The sequence below is a fragment of the Pyxicephalus adspersus genome, chromosome 3, assembly GCF_032062135.1.
Source record: "Pyxicephalus adspersus chromosome 3, UCB_Pads_2.0, whole genome shotgun sequence".
Classification (NCBI taxonomy): Eukaryota; Metazoa; Chordata; class Amphibia; order Anura; family Pyxicephalidae; genus Pyxicephalus; species Pyxicephalus adspersus.
In genome coordinates, this window is record NC_092860.1 from 12,589,982 (window position 1) to 12,616,403 (window position 26,422).

Genomic DNA, 26,422 nt, shown 5'->3' on the forward strand with positions numbered 1-26,422 from the left:
GTTAAGTTGCCCCAATGCTTGGACTGTAATAAGCGGTTTAAAACTATTTGCACAAAAACTTATTTTTTTTCTTAGACTTTCATGGTTTGTGCAAGATCATTATCAGCAGGTCCCTGGACCTTGTTTTTCTGTGCTGAAATCTGGTTGATAAGGTAAAGAACTGGTTGGCATTTGCCTGACCTGGTTGGTATGTGCCACAAATTTGTGCAGCAGTTGTTGAATTTTGAGGTCCGCCTAGTTTGTTGTATCCACCATAATGGGAGCTGAGCTTTGTGCTTATAACTGTGCTTATGTGTTACTGGTTATTTTGTATTAGAGCAGTGGAGGTATTTCGACTTTTTACATGGGAAGAACCCTGCATGTGACGAGCATGTGATCACTGCGGCTCTCCCCATGCCTTCTGTACAATGTCCTCATTGGGGCAGAGGTCTGTGAATGAAAGCATTCAGCTCTCCCGAAAAAATTTGTTGCTCTGATTATTAGTTGGTGCGCAAGCTTTAATGAATAATATCCTAAGATTGGCAACATTTTTAATTGCTTTGCAATGGGGAAGAGCAGACGTGCAGCCCAGGGACCACAGAAATATTGCGTCTGTGCCTACCCACTCCTTTTATCATGCTGCCTGGCATCACAGATTACACGAAAACCATTTCTAACATTTGCAAAGAACTGGAAGATTTGTCTTGACTATGACCAGGTAAATCACCAGTGACATTTCTCATTTTTTTTTTGAGCGTTTTCAAGAGAAGAATTTGAGTTGTCCAAAGCACCCAGTCTGAATTACATGCGCTGTGGAAAGATGGTTTTTAATATCTGGTTGCTGTCAGGTACAAGAAGTGATTCTGGCCTGAAGTGTAAGATGTGCAAAATGAAATTAACATCTAAGATGCAGTCTGTCACTCGCATTACCACAGCAGTTATTGGAATTAATTTTAGCCCCCCCCCCTTCTGTACAACCTAATTTTATTACCTGGAAATCCTGCCAGTGGATCCGTTAATTTTCCACTTTCTTACATGCGAACCAGTAAAAGTGACCGTTACAGTGGGTGGAACAAAATATAGAACTCTGCCAAGGGGCTTACAATGGTCAGCATTTATAAATTTGGATTATGCCATTAAAAAAATAATTTCTGTAACTTTTTTAAAAAGATAGTTGGAGCTTACAGGCAGTAAAAGTTTTACAAGGGACAACCTAAATGCTGCTATGTTTGCTAGGGAAAACTCTACCTTATTGACTGGTGAGTACCCAGCGAAAACCCACGCAAACACAGGGGGAACCTGCAAACTCCATGCAGATAGTGTCCTGGCTGAGATTCGAACCTGGTACCTAGCGCTGCAAAGGCCAGAGTGGTAACCACTGAGCCACTGTGCTGCCAGAGCTAGGTGGCAGTTGGCACTACAGCGTTTACCCATCGCCTCTAATCTGTAAATGGTAACGCTGGAGCCATTCCTGCTTGTTGGCAATGCAAAAGGGCTGCTCCAACAGAGGATAGGGAAGAATTGCAGCGAGGTCTCCTTCTTAGCTTTGTCCAAGTAGGGTGGCCCCAGTAACTTAATTAATGGCTGAATGACATTTTATGAAAGATCTGCAAGACAAGGTAGCAACGCAGAGACCTGTTTAGCTTTGCCTACGTCCATAAGGAAGTACTGGTAACTGGCAGAATTACCAGGTATTTAAACTACCTAATCTGTTCAGGAGGAATAAATGGGCATCCCTAGTCATGGATATTGGAGTTGCCCGCGGATTTTGTCCTAACTTCATTTCTGTATCTGAGGTTTTTAGTAGCATACTTCCAAGCTGGTATATTTACTCATTTTCAACACAGGCTATACCCCCCTGTAATTTTTACATTTATTTCACTGTCTTTCACATGGGGCGTCTCCAATCAGAATCCACAATCTTCCTGCAGTCTCTTAATGAAAATACCCACAATGCCTCTGAGAAGCCTAAATTGGGGCTTTGGCTACATAGACATTAAGTCACATGTCACAGTCCTGTAAAGCATTCCTTGTGGCTTGAGAACCCCCAAAAAAAGAGGCTTATGATGGGTACAGCTCCCTGTGCCACCTCCAGCTTGCTGTATTAAATGAAGATTTTGCATTCATCATTTGTGTTCAGGTTGCAGCATGGTGACCCATTAGGCTGTAAAGCTGCAATAAAGTATTGGTGTCCTTGCTGGCTGTCCAGTGTGGCAGAGATACTAAGTCACAAGATTGAATGAAAGGGCGAAATGATACCAATGTATTTTGACTTTGACTCGGGCCATTTGCAAACCACATATTTTGTATGTAGCCCTCGAATGCCCCATGTATAGACTTTTTTTTTGGTACTCTGTTAGCTTCTGCTATGTTAACCCAAATCTCCTGTCAGGGCTTATTGATATAAACCCCAAGAAGTATAATGGGAACTCTTCAATCCTAATGACTCCCAGAACATACAAACGATGTGTAATAATCTGAGGCGCTGAGCAGAAAGCAGCCAATGTTCCCGAGCAGTTAGTGTAAACAGGCAGGATGATGCACCTAGTAAATGGAGCTGTAATAGTAGGGAAATATTTGTCTAGTTTGTCACGATGGAAAAGCATTACTGGAAGATGAGGGGAAATAATGTCTGCAAAATAAAGATTTCTGCAGCATGAGTTCTTCTTTCCAGAACCATGTCAGGTTCATGAGAGACTTTTCCTTTTCTGGACAAAACAAGGTTGGTTGATTTAGTTTTTTTTCAGATAAAATATTAAAAGCGGAAATTAAATATTTGATCTCATTCAGTCAACAACTCATTGATGTGTCATCTATGCGTTTCCCTGTGCAATAGTCAGATGGAGCAAATGTAAAAAGTGTAAAGGGGGGTGGGTTATAAGGCCAATTCACACTAATACATTGCAGTAACGCATGGGCATTTAGCTTGCAATGTTTAAAAATGGGTTTTCAAAGCTAATTGGACTTTTCCACTCTCAAAGTTAAAAAAATAAAACTACTTACAAATTATGTTTTCTAAGTACAATGATACCTAACCCTCCTTAATTTAATTATTTTAGTGCCGACCCCAAATTTCGAGAATGTTAAACCCCAGCTTTCTCGGTCTTCTTTATCAGCTACTTTTAATGTGAATTTCAAAAATAGCATAAACATAAAGAAAGATAAGCACAATGGCATATTACATCCCAGCACATTACATTCAATATGGGTGGGTCAATCCCAGTTAAAATTTCCTAGAAAATGGTGCCTGATGACTATACAAAAACAACTACATTAAAACCATATGTAAATTAAACTTCTCAAACCCAATGCTTTTCACCAATAGGCTTTCTCAGGGAATGCACTAAAGTACATTAAATTACAAAATGTTGTTGGAGAAAGAATTTCATATACAAAAAGGGATTCTCCCGGAAATATGGAAGCCTGGTATTCAAGGTATCCTTCAGATAGAAAGGTGTCCTGTGAGAGCAAATCACAATTTATATTTGATAAAAATACACAAAGGTCTGCAACAGTGTTAAAGCTGAATTAAAGTTCCATTTTTAGGAATACCCAATCAGGCAGATCATTATTGCAGAATGGGACAGGCAATGTGCTTCTCCTATCTGCCTGACCACATGCACATCATCAGCTTAGCTTGCAATGATACCTTGCATTTCCCGCTTCCCCAGTGCTTGCTTGGAATGAATGAAATCCCATGTGCTTGCATGGGAGTTACGCCATCCTGGCCCAGCCATTCAAGATGACGGCAGGGAACAGGGACAGGTAAATAATGTGGGTTTAGTTTTGCTTTAAGTCTTATGATTCAGAAACCTTGTCCTCTCTGCACAGACATCAGGTATTGTTGCAGCTTTGCATCTTTCTGGAACGTTCAAACTCATGGTCATGGTCATCCACATACATTCATCCATATAGCATACACGTATTGTTGGTGTAAATGTAAGACCAGGATATATTCTCTATGCAGATGGCGTCTGTAGCACATCCAGCTATAGTGCAAAAAAAAGTTTTCAGAGATAGGGGAATCTTTATATACTTGTTTGTGAATGAAGCTCTACTTGTTTTTAGGTTTGCAGGACGTTCAAATTAAACCGCTGAAGTTTTCCATAGACAACGAAAAGGAAATTCCAGCCTATTAAACTTGGTAACAAAATGTTCTAAATGCTAAGCTGCTGAAAGAATGTTGTGTCTGTGAAGACCGCGTCCAATTTTACACCTAGGCACCTTTCTGCCACCCTCGTGTCATGATTAGCGGGCTGGTGAAGTATTTATACAGAGAGGTGTGTCACATCCTCCCAAATAGTGCATCCAACCAACACACAACATTTACACACTGCAGGGGAAAGATTGTGCTGGGAGTTAGTTATTGGGATGGAGGATTGCTGAGGAGTCCTCCTAACTAGGGGTCCAGTCGTACTAGTGCATTGTGGTAGCAAGCACATTGCATGCATTTCTGCATTGCAGTGCCAAATATTTCTGCATTCCAAATTACCTTTCGTACAGCAATGCACAAATGCATGTTGTGGTACTAAAATCTTGAATTGCAAGCTCTTTTGAGCACTCCTGTGTCATTGTTTGTTTGTATCTGTCTGTGATTTGCAACGCTTATTTAATGTATAGCGCTGCATAATATGTGGGTGCTATATAAATACAGAGGAGGAATTGTCCTTGATTTATCTAAACAGCTATATAAATACAGTTTAATAAAAGTCAAGTAATGTGTTCTGTTAAAGTTACATTACATCCAATCACAGAAATCTTTTTAATATTAATATTAATAATAAACAGTATTTATAGAACGAGAACATTTTACGCAGCTCTGTACATTAAATAGGGGTTGCAAATGACAGACAGATACAGACGGTGACACAGGAGGAGGAGAGGAGCCTGCCCTGAAAGCTACATACACACTTCCAATGGTTCTCGCCTGATAATCGGCGCAGGGTGGATATCGGACAAGAATCTGAAGTGTGTATAGCGCGCGTCGTTCATCTTCTGAATGACTGTCCTGACGGATCCATGAACGATCCTAATGCAAGGGAAGGGGAGCGCGCAGAGGGCTGCCGCACCGTTGTTCTCCCCATCCCCTCTGCATAGACCAGAACGATGCTGTATGTACAGCACTGGTTCATGCATCGCGCAGTGCATGGTTGTTGGAAAGGATCGTGAAAGATCCTTTCCAACAACTATAATTGGAAGTGTGTACGCAGCTGAAAAGGTTACAATCTAGGAGGTGGGGGTAAGTAACACACAATAGGAGGGGAGATATGTAGTGGTGGGAAGTAGTGAGGGTTTTAAAAAACAGATGACGGGGTAGGCAAGTTTGAAGAAAATGGGTTTTGAGTGCCCATTTAAATGAGCTTAGAAAGTAGGAGTTCTTTCTGATGAAATCTTTAGCTGTTCCAGCTACACAGCTATGAATGAACAGTGACATTCGGATGAGGAGGTCTCCCTTTGCTTTCATCTCCTATCATGCATGCAGCACACCTGATTACTGCACCCAACTTCAGTCTGAGCCGAGCTGTATAAGACAATGGAAGAAGCTGAATTACCAAGTTCTTGCATGGATGTAATAATGAATACACTGCTGCTTTTTTTTTTATTCCTGTTGAATCTGCCTGGAGTTCAGCTTGACTAAAACCTTTTATCCCCTTATGTTGGAGGAGCGCAGTCACTTTCTAATAAGAATAAAGAACACTTGTAGAAATCTAACTTTAATGTGTTGCTTTATGATGTCATCTATCTGATCTATGTTTGTCTATGGAAGTGGAGAGAAAAGAACCGAGCTGTGTTTTGCCTCCAGGATGATCTTTTGTGATGTGCTGGAGACATCTAAGCACCTTGACCCCTCCATGCTATTTTGAAAAGCCTAATCATGAAATCCACAGGCCAGGACAGGTTAGGAACCGCTGGAAGATTATGAAGAGAACAATCAATTAAAGTGCTATTGTGGATTGTTGAGTCATACCTAATGCAATGTCCTGGCAGGAGCATTGCTTCAGAGCAAAGTCTTCTAGACTTTGAGCCATGACTAATCTATGAAAGAAAAGCTAGAGGGCATTTTACATGACGCAGCGCAGGAATTATTAATGAGCAGTTTATGGTACAGGGTACTGCATGTAAACAGTTATTACAGAACTTCGTTCCATGAACCATTAATTAGGAGATCCTATCCTGTTGGAGTATTACGGTACAGTGCTGACATTGAAAAAAAGAGCATTGCCCTTGAAGGTCTGAGCCCTTGGCTATTCACACGGCAGTAGGCTGGAGTCATTACACTGAGCAGTCAGGCATATCCATTGTGTGTGTTCCTCTGCTGGAAACATAATGTACAATACACGGGCCCGTTTGCTATGAATTATTTTTACCTTTTGGTTGTTAAAAATGAAGTGGGCTTGCATGCAGGCTATAAGATGAAGGTCAGACTGTGATACTCCCATTTAACCCAATGCAGCACTGTTTTCTGTTAATGATTATGTGTCTTGACTTTGCTTCCTAAGGGAGCATCAGAATCTGGACCTCGTTCAATTCAAACGTGTTGAAGCAGAATGTCGCTTACACCTCTCTATGCATTAGCAATACACCCCTCACCCTGTGTTGTACATTACATACTTTGGAATTCCCAGCTCTCTACATTGAGGTATACATTACATACATCATTCTGTTGTATTCTGTCTACTGTGCTGTACAGTACAACTTCTGAATTACAACACTCCGTACACTGTGCCATACGTTACATATATGTTGGCCAGTGCCCTCTGTACGCTATGTTGTAGGTAACATACAATAAACCACTATACTCTGGACTATTGCTCTGTGTACACCGTACTGTTTGTTGCATAACCACATTCCTCATGCTGTGTTTGTACAAGGGGCTACTGCACTCCATGCATTCTTCTGCAGGTTTCATACCCCGGACCACTTCACTCTGTGTGCTGTGCTATAATATACATTACCTGAGGCACTGCATTTTGGATCTAGTGCTATTCACTCAATATGATAAATTCTGGTTTTTTTTTTTTCCCCGCCCAACATATGGTGCAATTTGCTTGTTATGAGTCTAGTAATGTATAGAATGCCATTTCTGTTTTACACCTAATCACTCATACAACACAACATACCCTACATGTTTCTGATGACCCAATTCTTTTAAGGGATTGCACAATGGCAGTGTTTGTTTGCAGTTTTTCTTTAATGTTATGTTACTACCTTGAAACCCCTGAGCCTGTAATGAAAGAGACCTGTAATTAATGTCATCGCAGACCTCTGCAAAGATGCTGCTTAAAGGAAAACCGGGCTTTGAAATCTGCTTTGCAACTTTTTGGGTCTGGATTTTCTAATTTTGTTAAATGGAGTCTTTGATAAAGTCAGCTGTGGACTTAGGAAGATCCAAAGTGTGCCACTGCACAAGGGCCCCAGACTATCCTAAACCATCAGAGGCCTCAAATCAGTTCAGCAGGGGTTGGGGAGGGTCTGTTCTTCACAGGGCCCATTGTTGACTACTTTTCCACTGGCCAACAATGTCTAAAAACGTACCAAGAATTCCACTTATGCTCTAACTCATCCAGCACAAACTACTCCATGTTTCTAAGTACAAGGGAGCAGGTGACTATTCCCTGGTTGACATTGTTCTAGTCTTGCAGCCAATCACCATGCCTGAGGATGTCACCATCCAGTGTTTGCTCCTTGGGGGAGGGACTTTAACCCTCTTGAGCATAGTGGTTGGCTGCCAGACTTGAGCATTGACAAGTCATTGGCAAGCATTGAAAAGTTTTCACTTTCTCAAAATAATGGTTTCACAGACCCATTAGTCCTGGTGTGTGTGTGTGTGTGTGTATGTGTGTGTGTGTGTGTGTGTGTGTATATATATTATATATAATATATATATATAATATAATTTACTATGGTTGTTTGGATTAAGCCTTACATGTGTCTGCATTATGCATTTTAAACCCACTGACACAAGCTGTCTCGGACCACCGGCTTTACATTTACATGAGTGCGAGGACTTTTCTATAAGACAAATGAGCACATTGTGGTGATGTGACCTCTGTCTCTCCTGCAATTTATAGAGACAGCACGTGAAACTGATTTGTGGATTAAGTGCTCATATTTTTGGATGACTTGCTACACTTTTATTTGGTTGTGCAACGCACCCAGGTAAATTACAATAACAGACACGGCTTGGGACAGTGCCTGGCCGCTTTGACTCGGATGCCTTTTGCCAAGCCATTTGTTATTTTGTTTGTTTTCTGTTCATGCCTTGCTTTTATTTTTGACCATTTCACGTGAAAGCTAATCGGGACAAAAAGCTTTTGTATCTGTTCGTGTGTCTGAGCATGGGAAAGTTTTTACCAGGCAGGCCCGAGAACCAGTGTGAGATCTTGAAGCGAACTTGTCATAAATCTGGGCAATAAAACTGAGCATGTGATAAAAAGAATATGTGATAAAGAATGCATTGGAATTTGTTGACTTGAGTGTAAGCCACATGTTAAAATTGTCTGTTTATCCAGAGAGATATACACCTGAAATACAGATATCTGGCGTAACCACATCCAGAAACCAATAGATAGAATAGCATTCCCAACTTAGCCACTTCTTCAGCCAAGGCTCAGGAGGAGAGGGGAATCAATCTGAACTTAGCCACTTTATTCAAGAACCAATAATGAGGCTCAAGGGAAGAGGGGAAGGCAAGGGCCTGCCTGGCTACTTCTTCAGCCAAGTAACAATACCGAGGCTTTGGAGGAGAAATGAGCATGCTTAACTTTCTTTGGCAACTTTTTCAGCCAGGGACCCATATAGAAAGCTTAGGAGGAGGATTGGTTGTCCCAAACCCAACATTTCCCAATGTTCATTCAGCTGCATATCTCTGGAATAAATGACTATTTGGACATACAGTTTTCAGCAAAGATAACATCCACTTATGCATTTTATCATATTTGTAATGTTTGTCACAGCTCTACTTTAAAGGGGATTTATAGTAGGGGTGTTTGTGTTTTGTAGCACCTTTGTTTTGCAGAGCTCTGGGCTTCCTATCTCTGAGTGCAACTTGTTATGAACAGTGGTCAGCTCTCGTGTAATTGCAGTTCTTGCTATCTGCCTTACCCAGTTTTAATAATGTAATACAGCAGCTTGAATTCCAAATCTGATTTAGTAGTAAACTCCGTTCTTGAAAAATGGGATCTCCCATCGTTGACTTTATTGGTATTAGTGGATGTTCTGGGCTTGCCTTCTCTTTGTAATGACCTGGAACCCGCCATATCAGTCTGTGCAGTCTGGCAAAGGTGCCTGTATTACAAGACTGATAGGAATTACATATGTTTTTGGCATATTGACATAACCTAGCAGTGCTCTTCCCAGCCCAGCGCACTATCCGGCTGTTTTGGGGTGAAGAGTTGGGTCACAATACAAGGGCTGCCACCTGCCTACAATTTCTTCCTACCTTGCTCAAACAAAGTTCTGAGTTGAGCACTGCCCAGGTGTGAATGCTTTAACAGTTTGCCTGTAGTTTGGTGTCCATATACCATTAGAAGACACTCTGGACTGATTGTAATGTAAAGAATTGAGTGACTCCTTGGTTATGCTATGTCAGGAATAGAATAACATCTTAACTTTTTTATTTTGTATTGCAGGAGCTACAAAAGAGATCGGCTCGGCTCTGACCAGGATGTGTATGAGACATCGCAACATTGAGACTCGACTGAAGAATCTCACAGTGTAAGTGCCAGCTCTATAACCTCAGAAACGATACAGAGTGGTACACATGGGCACATTTTCACTTTTTAGCTGCACAATCCTAAGAAACCAATTTATTACTATTTTTTGGGATTCTGACCGGTCCAGGATAAACTGGGCATATCGGTAAAAATAGAATATAAGTACACATGTATTGTGTATGTGTATAAATACCGTTAATATGGCCAGAATCTCCTATTAGGTACTTGACAACCTCCTCTTATGGTAGCCCATTGCTTTGTTCATCCCTGGCAGGTAAAAAATCTTGTGCCAGTCAGGCTGCACACCAACATAGCATAGTCATTGATGTGCAGTTATGAATGGCCCAGCACAAGATTTTTCACTAAGCAGAATGTAGATAACTGTTGAAGGAAAGGAAATTTAAATGCATAGATTGTTCTTTGCACCTATGTCCTTTGCCTGTGTGTATATGTATATATATATATATATATATATATAGCGTTGAGTTTGACTTTCAGCAAACATTTTCTGATGAAGAATCTTCCAGGTCCATATCTGGAAGTTATTGACCCATCCATTAGAGAGAGAATGTTTGGTGAATATTGAACAGCTTTATAAATAGACCCCTAAAGGTGAGCAGAAAGAAGTTCCTTGGCTGCCAAGCTGAAAAAATGACCCCATTTGTATGGATGTAAAACTTTCAATTCCAGTTCCACCGCATGTAAAAATATATATACATGCAACACCAATGTAACCATTGTCGTTATTGTAGAAAAATGAATGAATTGCATGCTCCTGCTATGGAACCCAACCATGGTGTAAACAAAAAAAAAAAAAAAAAAATTTATTTAAACCAGATACAGGCAGGCAGGTAGCATTTTCAATGGTCGGTCGGCAGCCATATTTTTATATGGCGTACTGTAAAGGTGTGTTTCTAAATAGCCAATTGTAGTAAATTGGCATATCTGGTTTCTGCAGACATTTATTTTTCAACAGACTCGTTACTAGGTGAGCTCATGCTATAAAGATTGCTTCACGGCTTTATAATCTTGATAACAAACAGGATGCATAACATAATGCCTGGGAAATATGATGCTTACAACCTAATTTCCGAGCTTCAGCAACCGTTTACAATGCTGGATTACAACTTGGCTTCTTGCAGGAGAACTCCGCTAAGTTTGTGTTAAAAGAAAAAAAAAGTGCATAGAAGCTTTTTAGTAATGCACAGAATGTTGTGGGATGATCCATGCTTACACCAAAGACTTTCTATACATATGTGATACACATGTGCAGTTAAAGCTCTGCTCACATGTACCTATCTGGCATGTATACACTCTATCTAATATTCACTTAATAGCCATGTTAGGGTTTAATGTCATTTACTTTTTTGGCTTCTGGCTTCACATGCACAGTGCATGCTGAGATAGTAAACATCGGGGGATTAAAAGTTCAATCATGCCCAATCATGAACTGCACATGCAATTACCCAATGTGTGATCAATTAACATGCACTGAGCAAGATCGGGTACTGTGTGTATCATGTATGTTATGTAACCATACACAAGTATGACGCACTTATGTAGAAACAAGGCCCTAAAGCAAACTTGTGCTTTACTTGTTCAGGCCAACACAACAAGACCGCTTTAATCAACACAACAGCCAGGTAACCAGCATTTTCAGGAAAGGTCAGCAGTGACAGCCTACTTAATTCCATCACGCCAGATGGACGGCAGTCATTGTGCTGCTAGTTGGTAGTTCTGGTCACATTGCTGTCATAGCGCTCGATGCGTGTCCCACTGGATGATGTCATACCATTCCGGATAAGTTGTGTCCGCAGGGCAGGCTGCATGTTGGACAACTGCGCTGTGATTAGTAGGCACAGAAGATCTTTGTCTGGATGTCACTCAGCACCAACATACCAGTCATGGCCTAAAACCACAAGAACTCCCAGCTGGAAGTACACCATCCTGCATTGACTAATAGGATTTATTAGACACACACCTAGTTTTCTCTCGCCGGTTATTTTCGATAGTCTGCTATGTAAATGTTTTACGTGTTTTGCATGCTGTCACTATGTAAAGAGCAGATGTTGGTATGTACCGTATGTTATTGCCACACCTGTCTGTTGATATGTTCTTATCTTCCTTGTCGCCTGAGCCTCCCTGTCGCCCCGTGAAATATCACATCTACAGACTTAATCACTATTGGAGGGCAGATTGCCGTTAATGATAGCTTAACGGTGAATGGAATGTTGCGGGGTAGTTCACCCAAATGTTATGCTTTAGCTCCAGCATCTACAAACATGGAAATATTAAATCTGAATGGAGTGTCCCCTTAACATAAAACGGTATATGCTGTGTGCTGTCATCCTGCATGTAATGTTAAAAGCACCTGCAGACTCATAGCCATGCAACACAAAGTGTTTCTATGGAAAATTGCCCTTATGAATATTATCATCTCAAGTGAAAATCAGGTGTATGTGTAGCAGTCCTCCAATGTGGCAATCTCCCGGGCAGATCACCAAACAACCAAAGTGGATGACCTCTGTGTTTTTTTACGGGTTAGGATGCATGGGGTGTCTCCCATTCATCTCTTCCTCCCCATAGAGTGAAATGTTCATTCTACGATCACTGTAAACAATTACAAGAGTGTTTCTAGTGACAGAAATCAGAATGTATGTAGCGTAATTGATTAGTAGTCAAAGTTAAGGTATGTACACACATACATTTGGGATTGTCTTGGGTGAAAATAGAGTGTGTGTTTAGCATTCCCTAGATGTAATTTATTGATCTGTAGTAAAAAAGGGGTACAGACTACTCTTGTAATTATATTAGGTTTGCCACACCCCACTCACAAGGAAGTGAGTTTTTAAACTCATGGTAAAAAGTGAAGGGAGGAGGGGCTGTTAAGTTTGGCAATACAGTTTGTATTGATAGTTCATAGATTACATATACATGGCAAACATAAAACATTTTTACAAATCATAGTCATACCCCATTTGAATACCTGGAGTGTTTTTGACGTCTAGCCCAAGAGGCTTAGATTTATACCAATTGAGCTTGAAGTGTATGGAGTATCCAAGTGGAAGAGGATCTAGGTAAATGGTGCCTTGGAGGATACCTGTATGGAAATCCTCAGATGGGATGGCTTGGTGTTTGGCAGGAAACGTGGCCCATTGGTGCACACAGTGGAGTGCTATTCGTTTGTTGAACAGAACAGTGATGTGTGTACAATGTTAGTTCATCTGCCACTGGAAATGTTCATGAAAGATAGTTTCCAGAGACAGTAATCTGACATCTGTCTGACGTCTGCACAGAACTGAAGACCAGGGAGCGATAAATAATCTGAGATAACAAATGCAGTGAGCACAGGACAGCTCTAATCATCTTTTTTGTAGAGTATTTTGCAAAGTTTTCTGAAATGCTTTGAAGGTTGGGTTTACATTTTTTGTTGCATGGTAACAGGTTCTCTTTAGGTTCGGGAGTACACAAAACTTTGAATTCAGTTAGGATCATTTTAGGTTAATTTGTATACAAACCGGAGTTTTACACAATTACATGGAATAATGGGATCTCTTTCAGATACATAACAGTGTTAAAACGGCGCAGTTCCTTTTCAACCATTTTCCATTCAGTTCCGTCTGTTTTATTTATAGCCTGAGCAGTAAAGACGTCTCTGTGAGCCAACAATGAATCCTTGGTGTGTCTAACCACTTAAAAGACTCGCAAGATGGCTCGTAGTAATTGTCTGTAACTGATATTAACCATCACATTGCTGGCAAAATAGTCTTTATGCAAGGCACTGATGGCCTTTATGATAGCACAGCGGAAATTCTCCATGTAAAGTTTGCATAGGCAAATTATTCAAGCTGTTGGAGGGGGAAAAAAAAGTTGGCTTGCTTGTCAAAATGGGATTAGATTACAGAACGCTACATTTTCCTGATCCTTTAAATAGAAAATTGTTGTTTTTGGATTTTTGATGACATGGCACGTTTTTCTGGGGCTGTTGCAGCACGTCTGAGAAGCAAGCAGCTGTTACCAAGTGTGAAAAAAAAGCTCAAAAATATGCAGGGAAACCGGAAAATGTAAAGAGAGCCAAAAAAAGAGTTCTGGAGTGTGGAGACCTTGTGGTGCCTACAAGAGCCTGTGTTAAGCTAGCCATACATGAGCCGATTTTTAACATCTGAGCAAGCAGACGTTTTATTGGCTGGACCACAAATTTGATCAACTAAAAGCAATGAAAGTCATCTGTAGAATCAAAACAACCTGATTTTGAGTCATTGAAAGTCCATTGATTTTGAAATTGAAAGCCTGCACACACATGGCACTGCACCTTTCTAATGTTGTGCTTTGAGTTGCATGGTAATAGATTTTCAATTGCATTGTTCAATATAAATGTCAGTCACATCAAACCAAAGTCAATTCTTGCATGGATAGGTATGTATGGTATGTGTAGAGCCCCTGGGATAATTGAAGTTAAAGGGTAGCTAAACCCAGTTTTTATCCCTTGTCCCCATTCCATTGCAGGCACTTCCACCTTCTTCTCTCTCTTATTCCAAACTTTTGCCTTCTTGATTGGCAAGGCCAGGATGACTTCGCTCCTGCACAGGGGTGCGTTCAGTCCCAGCAGCCGAAGTGAAAGCTGGGACGTGCCAGATATCCATATTTGTTGCATTTTTGACATTTGAAGGGAGCGATCAGGCGATATATCCTTATTGCAGAAGGGAAATCGCCTGGCCATTTCTGCAATAAAGCCCTGCCTGATCGTGGTTTTTTAAAGTGGAACTTTTAGTTTCACCTTGAAGGGATAGTCCCTAACTTTAAAGTGTATACATAGCCAAAAGTTTTTGTTTTCATATAGGTAAGGGTAAACCCCTTCATCATTTTTTCCCCTTTTTTCCCTTTTAGAGTAGAAGATTATCTTTCCTAAGTGTTTGGAATCCTCTATTTAAGCCTTTTACAGATGCCCAATAAGTGAACAATTGTTGGTGATTATTTCAGGTGACCATTTGAGGAACAGCTGCTTTAGAGACAAAGCTGCTCAGTACTCGCCGACCAGCCTGTTCTGGAAAGCCTGTACTGACTCTAAATGTTTACCTGAGGCAATCACGAACGATTCTCTGGTGACATAAATCTAGAGTCTGTACAGAGCTTAAAACGGTTTTCACAATAATAATAGAAGTTGAAATAAAAATGCAAATGCATAACTCAAAAACATGATCTTCATTTTAGAGCTGTCGTTATGCACCAGCCTGTAGGATTGTGATGACAGATGATGATTGTACAAGATTTTAACATCTTATCCTAAAGTAGTCCTTTATTTTTTTTTGTTTTACTTTGCAGTGCCCTGAGTGACAATCTGATAAACCCTTTAGAGTTAAAAATTGAAGAGTGGAAGAAGATAGCTAGTCAGCTTGACAAGGATCATGCCAAAGGTAAGACATTATATAACTGTTCTAAGTACACATTCATCTGTACATCTAGATGACCTTACATAATGTTGAAATGTATTTATCAATTCATTCATTATCCTTCCCAGTGATCTGCAGAACTGGTCCTCGTTGGGGTGCCATGCATGGTGTTAGATGACACAGGGCCCTTCTTGTATCCTGGTTCTGTAGATCATACAACTCAATAGCCCCTATAATGTCGAAGGAGAGGATTCCCTTACTTTTGGCGAGGGGGAGCTTGCAGAGAATGGAAGGCTTGAATGGCCACTGCTATGGCTGGGTAGTTAGTTTTGTTGCCTTGCAGCCCTGGTCTCCTGTGTTTATGTTCACTATCTGCATGGAGTTTACACGACCGTCGTGTTTGTGTGGGCTTCCTGTAGATGCTCATTTTTCCTGCCAAAAATACACAAGAAATGTTAACTGGCTTTTAAAGCAATTCATTCTATAGAGTTTCTACTGGGAACTTTTGATTGTATTCTCTGTTGAAGAACAGAATTAATGAAATGTTCTCTGTGAAGTGCGGGGTAATATGTAGGTGGTATACAAAGTCAAAAAATGTAAAAGTGATGGTGTTAAGAGTGCTCCACCTGCATATTTAAATGTGGGGAGGCACATGCATAAATAGATCTTACCAGCGTGTTTCTGTTGCTGCGATCCTCTTATGTAAAAGCGTTGCCAAGCACTTATTTCTTCACCTCTCCATCTGATCTGCCTGTTTGAAAAATTCCTGTAGATGTTAAAGTAGAAGAATACTCCTAAACACATGATATTCTTTACTGTATCCAAGCAATTCAGACATTTTTTGCAAATAGAACCATTTCCTTTGCAAGTAAAAATCTTCACTTGTTTAGTCTATACAGTTTTCAAGCAAGCAGTCTTGGCTGCATGTATACAAAGTTATATGAGATAAGGAATATCAGCATCACTTTAGATAATCCCCGCTGTAACAGTTTTATTACCTGTTGATCCTTTGTGCAGCTCAGGTATTTCTCCAGTACCTTTAACAGGTTGCTAATTTTAGATAAATGTACAAGTTCTAAAGCTGAACCAAAATGAAGGCAAATTGTCAAAGCATTCAAACTTGAATAGTGCAAATTATAAGTATTGACTTGAAAACTGAACTTTTCTGAGAGTTCTGATTGTGTAGATGTGCTTGCCTGTAGCTATGCACCTTCCCACACAGCCAGGACCTTTTGTGTCTTTTTAGATTTCTTTAAACGGGTTCTTGGCATTGCTTGCCACCTACTTCCTGTGTCCTGACCTATTCTATACACACATGGTTTTCACTGTAATGTGACGATGGTAAGAAATCTGGCATCTATTGCTCTTTCTACTTGGGTGTCACATGGTCACACATGAATAGCCCTTTTACCAGCTGAATTCAGAGATGAGAGCTATGATATAATGCAGTGTGCAAGCACATTTGCCTTATAACATAGGTACTCTGTCCACCACTTTGCATTGCAAACTTGAGTATAAAGGAGCTTGGCTACAAGGAAGGTAGAAAAAATAAAGGACAAGCAGCATGATTCAAATGGGACTGTGATAATGCTACCCAGTACACCTGCACTGATGTAATGGCATCCACATATTAGCACTCGGCATCTGCATGGGGAGTTTAGGTAACTTCTCACCCAGAGGTGATAGAGCAGGCATGGGCTTTACAAGCAGATATCTGAGCAACCATCCGTAAATTAATTTTAAAATCTATTCCTACCAAAGAAAACTGGGGTCATATGTCAAACATGTCCACCTGCCTTCTCTTTGATTATGTCACAAAACCAATCTTCAATTTATTCAGAACATAACAGTGAGAACATTAGAGGTCAGAAGATACATTTTATCAGTAACAAGCTGGTTAAAATACGACTAGTGTTGGGCCCATAGCCAAGTTAGCACAGAGGTGAGTTCACCTCTATTGGATTCATAAAAGATAATGTTGATATAGCACAGACAATGCTAAAGCATTAAAAAAAAAAGTTAATGAATAGAAGTTTGTAAAGGATAATCAGTTTGTATTGTTCATAGCCATGACCAACCTTAGTTACATGTGACCAAAATGGGTGCTAGAAATGGTTGTCATATACAGGGCTATATAGCAGCCAGTCTTAGTGTGTTTCCAGTGTAGGCTGAGAATTGGTTTTCATGGGCAGAGAGAACTGCTAGTTATTAGAGTTTTGTTCTCAAGTCTCCGTGGTTGGAAAAAACATTTAAATTAGGTATCCAATCCCACATGTTCTCAATTGCTTTACAGTATGTTTTACTTCCTGCTGTTCTCTCTTCTTCCAGAATACAAAAAGGCCCGGTCTGAGCTTAAGAAGAAGTCTTCTGACACATTAAAGTTACAGAAGAAAGTGAAGAAAGGTAATTTTCTGTTCTGTGGGCTACCAATATCAGCAGGATCATGTTCTTGGTGTTGCAAACCTTCTGGGAACTGAAGCTTGCTGTGCTTTACTTTTAATCTGATTGTGTATAACTTTAATAATGGCCGATAAAAGGTCATCTATATAAACCTGAATTTTAATGATTTACAATTAGAAATGAAAATAAACCTTCAGGTCCATACAGACATTGTATCCTAGTTGCCCTTTTTAAGTTTTGCTATGGCTATTAGGCCATAATTCCTTCCTGTCATCAGCCCAGAAGCAAGTTGATTGATGTGGCTTTCTGACGGCTTTCCTCTACATTGGGCTGCCCCCAGATTTTTTAACAATGCCTTTTCCCAGTATAGTGGGGTTGTCAATGCTTTGAGTTTATTTTACTTAAAGGACACTCCTGGTCTGTGTGTTGGTTTTTGTTATTCTGGCCCCTTTCCTGTGATCTTTACATTAAAGGATGTGGAAAATATCCACACTATGATAAGGACAGGGATTTCAAGGGCCTAGCATACAAACTGGAAAATTTAAAGAGAAAAACAAGAATTGTGTTTAAGTCATATGAGTGGCTGTATTGAACTGTACAGATTAGGCTTAGAAGATTTCAAATATATATATAAATCATTTTTTATTTCAGAATAATTTTTGGATACAAAACAAGAAATTAGAGATAATTTTCCCTAATTTGAGGGGATTCACAATAAAATGGTGGTAATGATCGCCACCATTCACAAGACATTGTGTGGGGGAATGAATGTGAATCTGTCAGGGACCCAGATAGCAGTAAAAACATGACGGAAGGTCTATCACATCTCTACGATATCCAAACTTTATTTTTTATTTCTTTACTTACCCTATGTATTCCATTGTGATAAGTATGTGAAACATCAACATAATTGTCTATTTATGTTAATAAGCTCAACAGTTAGCGGGTACGTTTGGCTTATTTGCCCTTTATGATTTGATTATTTTTATCCATTTCTGTATATTTGCTCTGTATTTTTTTACTTAGTTTTTATGTCATTATAATGATGTATGTAATTATTGTACAATGAATTTCTTTGACCTTTTTCAAGAATTTAGTATTCCATCTGGTGATGGCCGTTCCTGGGGTTATATCTCAGAATGAGCGCTTCCTGCTTTTAGTATACACACAGATTAATAGACTTGTTTTGTGGGGAAGGAAGTCTGACAGAGGAAATAGGAAAGGCAGGAAATGGTGGGCCTTTCTGAGACTTCTCTAGCGATGAAGAATTGCAGCCTTACACTGTCCACGTTCTGCAAGTGTTGATTGCTGTGGACGTGCGTCTGTTACCACTTTGCAGCGCAGACAGCAGACATTGCTATTCAAAGTTCCTCTGACACCAACATAAGCAAACACTTAGATCTATGGGTTCAATCCACACACTCCTTTTTGTGCCTGCACCTTATATCCATCACCTGGTCGTCCGTTTTCCTTGCTGCTTGTAATGTGTTTGATTGGCTTACCATCTGATTGTACCTCCATAGCTTGTGGGCCATCATCACTTCACAGAGCAAGCTGCTGGACACCAATGATATTTCTAGTTGTCTATAACATATATAATCTTTTCACTGATCACTATTGTATGGAACGTTTTGCTTCAAGACCTAAAAAAAGGCCTATGGGGTGAAAAGGTAAAAGTCTTTCTAACCAATAAAAAAGCAACATATAAAGCTGCACCTAAAGTATTTTGCTGCAAGATAACCATACTGAAGTCTTGCCCCCGTTGGCTATAATTGGTAAGCCTGCCTGCCAGATGGCATGTGGTTGCTATACTGGCACAGGACAGCTCCTGAAAATTTGAACTGCTGGTGTTCAGTGAGAACACCAGATTTAAGTCTTTTTATGTTGTGTCGCTTTCTCAGCCTCGGCTCTGGCGAGTCCTCGTTTCTTTGGCGAGGGAAAGTGTGTTTCCAGAGCCATGTAAAGAAATTACATCACAGGTTTTCTTTCCTGAAAGGGGGTTTTGTCGCTGGCACAATTTTTTCTTGGCATCGCCGAGCTGGCCAATTTATAAATACAAAGATCTTCTTTAGCACAGACATAGAGATGAATGTGTTTCCCCCTGGAAAAAAAAAAACTTAAACCACCACCCAGCCGAGGTTAGAAAACACATCTCTATAAACCACATTGTTAACGTTTGTGCTTTTACTCTAAAGGTTTCCATTTGCCTGAATGCTCTGCCTGTTCAGTTACTCTGCACACCAACACAAGGCAGCCTCCTGCCCAGGTCTGTAGTATGAACATGAAGGGGGGGGCGCTGGCTGCCATACTGGATGAGGTCATTGCAGTGTGATATAATCCAACTAAATATTTGTTTTTTTCCCTTTGTGTTTCATCTGAAATTAAAGCACATTGTGCACTTTTAGGAGTACATGCATCTCATTATAGGAAAGTTGACTCTTCTATAGCTAAACTCTCCACAGAAAATGCTACTTACCTGGCAGTGACTTTTTATCTTTTCTGGTATGGGTGCTTGTTCTGGGTCTTTGACTCGGCACCCACCCCAGACAACTATTCAGCAATGGCAGCTTTCTAATCTCCCTCAATAAAGTTTTATTTTTTAATATTGTGAAAGAAACCATTTTTGTAACCCAATATTCGGACATATGCGGTGGTTTTATTAGAATGAGTCTTGAAAGTTACTAGTAATCCTTACTGTGATAATGCACAGTTATCCATAAAAAGTGTGCAAACAATCAGATTTTAGTTTACTGCTCTAAAAAAAGAAAGAGGATTTCTAATTGGTTTCTGTGGGTTTTGGTTTTTTGTACAAATAGCGCTGTTTCTAACTAGTTGTCAGAGTTTGCACTGCTTAAACATACAAAAATTGGGTTTTGATTAATTTTTCATATTGTAGGGCTAAAATATGCTTTGATTGGGCTTGCTCCACCAAAAATCAGGGCTTCCCAGTAAAGGGGATTCTCCCCTCTTAGTACCCCAATGCTGCCCCCAGAGGCAGACAAGCTTACACATGGCATTTGTGCTTTTCATCTACAGTGTTGTTATTAAATATATATGATGGGTTACCTTTACTGAAGACAGGTTCTCTTTACACCAGTGTGGCCTTCATCCTTCCATATAACTTTTTTAATATATATATTCTGCTCTGTTGTGATCTAGCTACTTCTGCTCACCATCTGAGGGCGCTAGAGGCAGATGAGGCTGCAATGGTAGATTGGAGCAGGGTTTATCTTCAGTAAAGGTAACCCATTATAGCGCAAATCTTGCAGATTCTAAGCTCTTCGGGGCAGGGTTCTCTCCTCCTGTATCACTGTCTTGTATCATTTGGAAACCCTATTTAATGTACAGCGCTACGTAATATGTTGGTGCTATATAAATCCTGTTTATTAATAACAAAATGTACAGACTCCTAATACACAGGAAAGGAAGTTATAATTTAAATATTTGCAGCTGTAGCTAAGCCATCCTGCTTGAAAATGATCTTCTTTTAACAACAAAAATTGGGTTTCCCTTGGGAAGTTTGTTGGGGATTGTGTAAAAAATAACAGAATTTACAGAAATTTCTCTAACCTATCTGAGAGGTTGAAGCTGAGGCGGTCCCTGCAGTTCACAGAATTCCCGTGCAGCTAATACAGCTGTTATCCCAGGATGTCTGGCAGTACAGACATGTCACAGACCACAAATAATCACTTCCCAATCTCCAAAAAACTGCGAGGGTGGATGTGGGGCTCTCCCTCCGCAGGCTATCCTGTTTATGGAGTCATCTCTGTCCAAGTGCAGCCAAGACACCGTATATTACAAACTGAGTCATCGCCATTATGGTATGCAAGAGAACCGCTCAGAACTGAATAAAATACGCAAATTGTTCAAATTTTATAGAGCAATCAGATCTAGGCACCATGTTTCATATTTGGGAAATCTCAGTTGGGTTCACCAAGTAGAGAATAATTCTACAAGCTAAGTTTGCTTCTGGTGGTTTATCACGCAAGTAACTTCGTCACAACTGCAGAATATAACAAAAGAAAAATAGTATTTGTTTTGGAGCTCCCATTGCTCACTCTGATAGTTTTTAAAGGTACAGGCATCAGGCGTGTCGCCTTTACTACCTAATCAGTAACTCGCCCAACAAGCGTACAGAAAGGGTGTTCAGTCTTTTAATAAATGGCTACATACCTCTTTCATGTCAGTTACTCACTACACTCTTATGTAGGATCTAAATGATAGCCTGGAGCTGGCATTAAAAAAGGCAATGACAGCTGTCCTCAAAGGTTTATTTTATGTTTGCAGCCCAATCTTACCTTTTCTCCATTTAAAGCTTGCTGTTCTGTAATTCGTGCAACGCTAGATTTCTTGTACTTATACCTCGGATTTACAAAAAAATTAATTAATAAATAAAAGTTTTCTTCATTGGCTTGGAGTCTACAAGTAACCTCATTCTGTGGATTTTTTTTTTTAAATGCTGAATGCATAATCCATAACCAGACTGTCCCTGGCTATTATCGCAGATCTGAGATGATCCAGGGATGGGAGCTAAGGCACATTCTTGAACCCAACACAGATTTTAAATCATGTGATAATCCATTTGTTTTATCTTTTGGTCCAGATTTCTAGGCTATAGGGAACCTTCTTGAAAGATTTAAGTTTTGTACTGATGTTAGATTTTCTTCAATGGTTTTGGGTTAAAATCTAATTTTAGTGCAGATGTCCAAAGATGTTTTTTAGGGATCCATCGTATTGGGTTACTTGGGCTACATACACATGGCAGATAGTCATCTCCTGAACAGTTGTGCTAGTCTTGGGCAAGAATCTGACATTTGTACAGCGCTCCCCTGACATTCATCGGTCCGTCATGGCAGATCCATGAATGACAATTGAGAATGACTGCTATGCAAGTTAAGAGATGGAAGAGCACAGCGGGTGATTCTTGCTCATCCTACCCCTTCTTCTCGCCATAAAACAGAACGCCGCTGTGTGTATTACACACATTCATCTGTCACTGGAAATGATCATGAAAGATTGTTTCCAGTGACAAAAATTTAATGTGTGTACAGAGACTTAGGGCTAGTTCCCACAGATGGTTTTGCAGCAGTTAAAGGGTTGCCAGCTGGTGATGTTTTGCTACCTCGCTATCCCATGCTTAGAACATAGAATGTAAAGCCAGTGCTTGTCACAGCACTCATCTGTTCCAATACACTTCATGCCGCATCCTAGTCAGTTGTCTATTTACCCCCAGACTGCATATCAACTGCTAGGATGAAAAACGGCATAATATTAGGCGGCTGAGTTTACGCCACAGTTGTGAAACAAAAACTGCAACTGTTATTATTACGCAGTATTTATATAGCGCCATCATATTACACAGCGCTGTACAAAGTCTATAGTCGTGTTGCTAACTATCCCTCAAAGGAGCTCACAATCTAATGTCCCTACCATGGTCATATGTCATTAATGTGGTCTAAGGTCAATTTTGAGGGGAAGCCAAATAACCTCACTGCATATTTTTGGAATGTGGGAGGAAACAGGAGTACCCGGAGGAAACCCACGCAAACACAGGGAGAACCTCCAAACTCCATGCAGATAATGTTCTTGCCGAGTTTCGAACCTGGGAGCTAGCGCTGCCAATGTAAGAGTGCTACCTCTGAGCCATTGTGCTGTTCCAACTGTCCATGTGAACTGCTATTGTTTATTGTCCCTGCTGCAAGATGCCTTCCCGTTACAGAAAGAGGCAGTAACTTTGCTGCCTGTCTATACAACAATCAAGAGTGATTGTTTCAGGTGTCAAGCATAGAACCGATGGTTTCATGGCACAAAGCTTTGAAGAATCCTTAACTTCAGGATTGTTCTGGAATGCTGTATATTTGGAGATCTTATAGGAGGGTCATTGTAAATGATGTACAGTTTTGCACTTTACGTTTACAGCCGGATGTCTTTGCCGTTTAATCATCTGTCCCCGGTACCCCGGTACACAGCAGTGGTCCATATGATTTATGCTGTCCTCATACACAAATTTGCATTGCAATCAAAACTGAACCCAAGCTATTCTCCTATCCCCTCTCCATTGCAGGGCGCAGCCATCTTCCTTCTTTTCTTCCTCCTCCTTGCAATCTTTGTCTATTTGATGCTCAGCTCATTTAACAGCTTCCTGGTCCAATCAGACAGGTGACACAGAATATTGCAGAAGAGAGTCTGTTGCTATCTACAATACCCACCTGCCTGATCCTGTACTTTTCAAAGGGGGGGGCTAAAGTTCCACTTTAACTTGCATACACAATACATATGCATTTAAATAGAAAAATATAAACTGTGCACTATAATAGACACACTTGAAAATCTAAAGGAATAAGCTTGCATCGTATTGTGCCGGCTTTTGCATGCAGTATGCTCCAGCATCTGGACACCATAAAAAAAAATAATGCTCCATACATTCTCCCCTCATATTGTGTGTTACTTCCCCCACCTCCTAGATTGTAAGCTCTTCGGGGCAGCGTCCTCTCCTCCTCCTCTGTCACTGTCTGTATCTGTCTGTCATTTGCAACCAGTATTTAATTTTCAGTGCTGCGTAATATGTTGGCGCTACATAAATCCTGTTTATTAATAATAATTATATTGTTACATCTTTGCAATCCATTAGAATGTTCCCATATCTGAACTCCTTCATATGTTGCAGAACTTTGGTAGGGTTGACAACTCTGCTTGGGATTCCAATACAGCAGAAGCAGCGTTGTCCGCTCACTTCAGCATACAGGGAGCTCACAGGATTTCTGGCTCAATCAGCAGGAATTTTTCTGTACATTTTACGGTGTATATGCTTTGCACATTTTATTTTTACTTTGTCCATATGTACACTGAGTTGGCTGAGGAAGCAATAGCAAGACAACCACAAACTCTAGTTGTAATGGCACTAAATGTTTTTCACCTCTAGCTTGTCCGAACATAGCTATGTAGTATTTTTTTTTAAAGAATACAATTAAAAATCTGCAGTGGATAGAAAAGAGAAAACTTTTTCGTAAACTTTTTCATGATCATAAACTTGTATAACTAAAATGATTCTTCTCTCAGGCAGCGATTATCATTCCTGTCCTGCACCAGGGTGTATATTAACGTTTGTTTCCTTTAAGCGTTTAATTAACTTTCCCTAAATCTCGGCAACTCCAGACAAGCCTGTCACATCAGAATTTCCAGCGGTTGCTAATGGCCTAAGGCTGTGTAATAAAAAAAAACATTGCAAGTTTTCATTTTGTGACAAATATTTATGCTGGCTGGGGAGAGAAGACTTTTTTATAGATTTTCCAAATACAAAATGACGATACATTATGTATCTTCCTATTCTTAGCTTTCGTGTCTGTTTTCAGTGGTTTGCTAAGTCACTTGTGTTTCTAGGACTCCCTTCAGTAAACGGTGCTCTTTATTGGTCAAAATAAGCTCTATATGTTTTTTTTGGTGGATCACACGTATGAATTTCACCATGAACACGCCTCATTCCCAGGCAATACATGTTATGTTTCTAAATCTATGCCTGGTATATAGCTAATTACCAACTTCATTTCCCACCCCTATAATACCTCATATCTATGCAGAACCTTTTTTTTTTTATAGTATTTTATACTTTGTTTGCTGGCCTTGGTTGGCACATGCTGTATGTGTGACGCAGTTGTTTGGTAACGATGCCTGAAGCATCTGACAGTAACAACTGTTGGGTATCAGCTGTGTCAGGACTATGCCGAGGTCTCTCATTCCGACCATTTGTTCCCTTAGGATTCTTTAGCTGCCACAAATGACTTTTCCAGAATTATTCCAGGGCTTGTGTGAGGACAAGGGAATGTGGTTGGCTTGCATCTCTCAGAATAAAGCTGAATTTTGATTGGTTGCTGGTACATTAGGAGCATCCAGGCAGTCGTGACCTTAGGCATACCTAAACCCAAGAACAAAAATGTCATTTATCACAGCTTATCGGTCCTGTGGTGGCTGCATATCTTTTATTTTATTTTCCCCTGGTAATCGAGAGATTTTAATCTGTTAGGATATCATGATTTTCTCCCAGGCTAGCTCATGTGGTCCACAAGAAGGCACAGGGAGGTTCTGCTTTCTCGTTGCAGGTACCAGGGGCTACTGCAAGTGCAGTCTTGTCCTCCGCTACCTTGTAGAGAAAGAACAGAGTGGTTGTTGTGACCAACGGCCCATTAAAATTGCGGGAGACACGCTTATTTTGTCCAAGTGTGGCAATGATGTATAATTGACTGTTGACCACATAAGCTGCCCTGCAAATGTATGGAGGCCATTAATGTGAACAGCCTGACCTAGAAGGTTGGGTCAGGGGGATAATCGGCAGTTTACAGAAGAAAGTAACATTCTTTGTATTCAGCTCATCTCAAGGAAGTGACGGCCTTTTCTGGTTTCATGTACTTGCAGAAAGTGTATTAAGCTTGGAAAAAAAGAAAACCAACGTAGCCTCCACCAGTAAACTACTGACAATTTTTGCTTTGGGCATTAGATATACATAAACCTTTTCAGAGACACTGAGGAGGCCATTGCGGTCCTTTTGTTTGACAAATTCCTAGTTTCCATCTTGTACAGCTACATATTTTCATACAATTATCAGTAGATGGATTTACCATGGATTTGGGGCTCTAATGCACCTTTGTTGTCACACAGGTAAAGATGACGTGCGATTGCAGCTGGATTGCGCTCTGCAGGATATGAATGACAAATATATGCTTCTGGAAGAAGCCGAGAAGAAAGCCGTGACCAGAGCACTAATAGAGGAACGAGCGCGCTTTTGCATGTTTGTGTCCTTTCTAAGGCCCGTCCTGGTAAGTCATGTCTAGCTGATTTTTTTGGAGAACTAGTGTTTATATCAAGCCAAAATGTTTTTACCTAAGGTTGGTTGTTGTAGGAAAGGGTTTGAACCCCTTCCAGGTAACATTTTTACTCATTTAC

The 26,422-nt window shown here is 40.3% G+C and overlaps 1 protein-coding gene across 2 annotated transcripts in view; it reads left to right on the top strand.

The window, feature by feature from the left end:
• LOC140325661 (protein MTSS 1-like) overlaps positions 1 to 26,422 on the top strand; it is a 99,357-nt gene that overhangs the window by 53,539 nt on the left and 19,396 nt on the right. For both annotated transcript variants that reach the window (XM_072403610.1, XM_072403611.1), the window contains exons 4-7: positions 9,612 to 9,696; positions 15,018 to 15,109; positions 17,414 to 17,488; positions 26,138 to 26,295. In XM_072403610.1, the coding sequence (XP_072259711.1) occupies positions 9,612 to 9,696; positions 15,018 to 15,109; positions 17,414 to 17,488; positions 26,138 to 26,295 (410 nt within the window). The remainder of the gene's footprint in view (positions 1 to 9,611; positions 9,697 to 15,017; positions 15,110 to 17,413; positions 17,489 to 26,137; positions 26,296 to 26,422) is intronic.